Source organism: Ruditapes philippinarum, unplaced genomic scaffold, assembly GCF_026571515.1.
Source record: "Ruditapes philippinarum isolate M1 unplaced genomic scaffold, ASM2657151v2 ctg2930_1_1_1_1, whole genome shotgun sequence".
Classification (NCBI taxonomy): domain Eukaryota; kingdom Metazoa; phylum Mollusca; class Bivalvia; order Venerida; family Veneridae; genus Ruditapes; species Ruditapes philippinarum.
The window spans coordinates 43,592-47,757 of record NW_026856802.1 but is presented as its reverse complement, the minus strand read 5'-3'; the positions used below and the strand labels follow the sequence as shown (position 1 = coordinate 47,757).

Here is a 4,166-nt window from a genome sequence, read left to right as displayed (position 1 = left end):
TCCCTACAAATCTACCTACTTATAAGCATTCCTTTAAAAATATCTATGTGTAATAAGACCAATTTATTGTGTTATTAACATTTAAATTGTTTGATTAACCATGTCGGATATTACTGCAGCTATTAAATGAAATAGATCAAGCTGCATAAAGTATTTGATGATTACATAAATTTTTTTCTTTTTATATGTAGGCAAAAGAAAACCAGAAACGCTGTCTATTAATTTGATTAAATAAAATGGAAAATTTACATGGAAATGTTGACATTGTAACAACATCGTCAGATGACTTTACTGCTCGTGTTTGCGAACATTGTGAGAGTGCTGGAAAGCGTGCTGAAGCTGACGGGTTTTGTGTTGATTGCAGTGAATATATGTGTAACTGTTGCTTGTTGTACCATGCTAAGTATAAACCTGAACATTCAACTAAAGGTAAGGATAATATGCCCCTGGATGTACGTTTTGAGAAATGTTTGAAGCACCATATGAAGCAAATGAAGTATTTTTGCACAGATTGTAATAACGTCGCATGCGCAGAATGTATAACAAACGAAGGTTGTTATCACGAAGACGGATGTCGAAATAAAAAATGGACATTGCTTTACAAAGTTGCTTTGGAAAACAACGTATCAAAAACACAATTTGACACGAAAATTGCTGAAACAACTGAAAAACTAGCAAACATTGAGGACACAATCGATACACTTACGACAAAAAGGAAAGATAGAATTCGAGAATCTATAAAACAACACAGGCACAACTTAGAAAGTAAGATGAAAGAGCTTGAATGTCATTTTCTAAAGAAAACTGATGAGATTGAAAACACGTTTAAACCTTCGATAGATTCTCTGTCGTACAAGGTTCAATCTATGAAAACCATGCTACGGTCTGTTGAGTCTCAATCAGGCAACTGTTGCTCAAACTTTATTGCCCTCAAAAATATAGACAAAAGAATTGCCCCCGTCGAGAAGGGACTTGAATGCTTAAAGAAGCAAACTGAGATTATGGCATACAAATTCAAAGCAAACCCTAGCCGCATAGTTGACAAATCCGACTTTGGAAACATATTGTTCGCAGAAACTTTCCTTACAAAAACAGCTTGTTATAAGAATGATATTGATGTTAATCTGTACAAACACTGGATTATCCCTACAAATATTAGTGATTTATTAATCAAAGATGATCTGCTCGTTGAAATATCATATATGTGTAGTGCCATTGTGATGGTTGACCCCATCAAGCAAAAGGTTTTATCACAATTATTTATGTCATCACCTCCAAGGAGTGCAGCATCCATAAATGGGACTAGAATAGCAGTAGCTCTACCACATGATGGGAAAATCAAATTGTTTGACATTATTAACTCAGAATTTATCGATAGAAAGGAAGACATTGAAGTCGAAAAAGATTGCTGGAATCTGGCATACAGCAGAAGTCAATGTTGTTTGTATGTGTCATATATAAAACCAACAAGCAAAATCACTATACTGAATGAAACTGGTAAAGTATTACGATTATTGGATAAAGACTGTTTGGGAAATAAGTTGTTTATGAGTCCACGATATATAATTCTAAGCTTAGATGAAGAATCGCTCTATGTTTCTGACGCACAAAGAGATGCGGTGATCAAAATACATTCCGATGGTAGAATTGGAGCTGTGTTTAAGGACGAGAAATTAATTCTTCCACAAGGATTAGCGATAGATGAATATGGGACGGTTTTTGTTGCTGGTACGAAATCGAACAATATTTTTCAATTAACCTCGGACTTGACAAAAATAGGAATCCCCATTGGATCGAAACATGTATATGAGCCATTGAGTATCGCAATTGATAAGGTTACAAAGAAAGGATGTTTATATGTTGGTATGCGAGCAAATACTGAAATCAAAACATTCGAAATCAAATGTATACAAGAAACTATGCTTTAAGCACAACTCAAAGATAGACCTAGTGTTCGTTAAAAGAATTATGGTTTGCTGACGTTGTATTGTAACCGACATGTAAACAGTGTTATGAGTTAAACTTTATTTTGTAAGTTACCTGAAGCACCATTTTAGAATAAACTTATGGTCTGGTAAAACTTTAGCTGAACAAATTGAATGGCATGTCACACATTTATTTTTCAGAGGCATGTGTGTACCTGCAAAAGTGGTAACTTTTTTGTGTTAGATGTCGAAGCATAAGTATAAAGTGACACTATATATGAGAGAACAGTTATACATTCAATTATAATGACATCTTTAGTGTGAACAAAAATTATCAAATACTGCTAATTAGTTGGGAAATACTCTATAATGTCCTATTTATGGAGTTAATATCTTTCTAAGCTTTCTTATTTCTGTGAATTTATTGCACCCGTTTTGTCGATGTTTTTTGTAGACTGCTATGGACTTGAACACTTATTTACAATCTTTACTCCTATTTTGAGAATTTTCGTTTAAAACATTTCCAACGAACACATTTAAATTATTTGTAAATATATTAATTAAATGGCTTATTTAATTTGTCCGAGCATGTTGCCTTTAAAGACAACTACCCGAATTTACAAGTTGCTCCAGAAAACGACTCAAAAGATTAGAAATCATTTATTTCTCCACGGTCATGCTATATGCTATTGATAATGTTTGAAGGCATTGTTGGGCAACAAATGTTAAATTACTTTTATTCGAAAATGCATAGATTTCACAAACTGTTTGTGATTAAAAATCTTTAGAAACAGATTGATAGATTGTCATACTCTGAACTTGCATGATTATGTTAATAACTCAAGTCGGCGGTATCATTATAACCATCTTGAGAGTTTGCTTTCTGTCTATTGAAATGCCATTACAACATTAAATTGCTTAATCAAAGTTCAGATGTTCAACATAGAGATAGGCAGACATTTAAATATTTCATACAATGATCGTTTATGTGCTATTTGCTTAGAAAGGAACATAAGATGTATAGAATGTGAATATCATGCATTTGCAACTGTTGTAAATATACCGATGTTAGAAATGTATATCTATTTAGCTGGTATAATTCTGGAACTAGTGTAGAAAACTTCTAATATTTGTTATCAGTTATCCACCTATATCAATCATCGTTTGGAATGTATTGATAGTAGTAGATAACGTCATATAAATGTTAAATTTTTATTAATATTATATTGACATAACCATATAAAAATGCTGTTTTTATTGTTTGATATATATTTTGGACCAGAAGCCTTAAATTATGAAAGAAAAAGTTGAGTTATATATTTAAAGATATACTATGCTCATCGTTGAGTAAAATATGTGTATCACAGAAAATTATTGAAATCTGTGAAATTCTTTCTATTTGTCTAATTTGAATAAAACAACGAATAAACTATGCATGGGAAGCTGCGTTCCCTATTACGTGTCAAGAAAAGTTGGTCTTTTTCTTAACCAAAAAAAAAAAAAAAAAAAAAAAAAAAAAAAAAAACTCGCAGATTTTTAATAACAGTAATAACACTATAATTTCATATTGTGACCACCTTTTAGTGTGTAGAATTTTAAAATTTCTACTTTGTGTGAAGTCGATAATGTTTATTTAATATTCACAAAAAGACAGTGTAGCAATTACTAATATTTTCTAATATCAGATTTGAGTATAGTCTGTAGTATTGTTGTGCTTACGTATGAAGAAAAGTCCATGCATAAATAACACAGTTATATTTCATTATCGCACAAATCAAGCAAAATTCAATCATTTTTTGGCCTTCAAGTTCTGAGTCATTGATGATTGAAGGTACAAATCAATTTGATCTACCTAAAGCTCTTTTCCAAAATATTATTTAATCCAGTTATGAAGATACTCCATTTATAAATTACAAGGTTAAAGCCAATTGCAAAATTCAAAATTTTGACATTAAGTGTTTTACAATTCAAATTGACAAAGGGTACTTATTCATATTGGATTTTGGGTACGAAAAATGATCCTTTGTTCAAAATAAGATAAATAAAAACGGCCTCCTGTGTAGCCTTTAAGGTGAAACAATAGAACATATCTTTTGGGAATGTATTCCAAGCAATAAATCAATGCACTAATTTTGTATAGATAAACTAAACATGCCAAAATTGAATAAAGAAACCATGCTATTTGGTTACACTAACGGTAACCAAAAAAATGTGAACAAGATATAGTTCTTCAGTATATCA

At 31.4% G+C, this 4,166-nt stretch overlaps 1 protein-coding gene across 1 annotated transcript; it reads left to right on the top strand.

The window, feature by feature from the left end:
• The first annotated feature begins 236 nt into the window (after positions 1-236).
• On the top strand, positions 237-1,928 carry LOC132747740 (uncharacterized). The gene has a single exon (XM_060737233.1). It carries the CDS (start codon positions 237-239, stop codon positions 1,926-1,928), a length of 1,692 nt encoding a protein of 563 aa, XP_060593216.1.
• Positions 1,929-4,166: the final 2,238 nt, after the last annotated feature.

Bases quoted from the DNA above. Each gene is read 5' to 3' on its own strand.
- LOC132747740 (XM_060737233.1), top strand. From the start codon at position 237: ATGGAAAATTTACATGGAAATGTTGACATTGTAACAACATCGTCAGAT.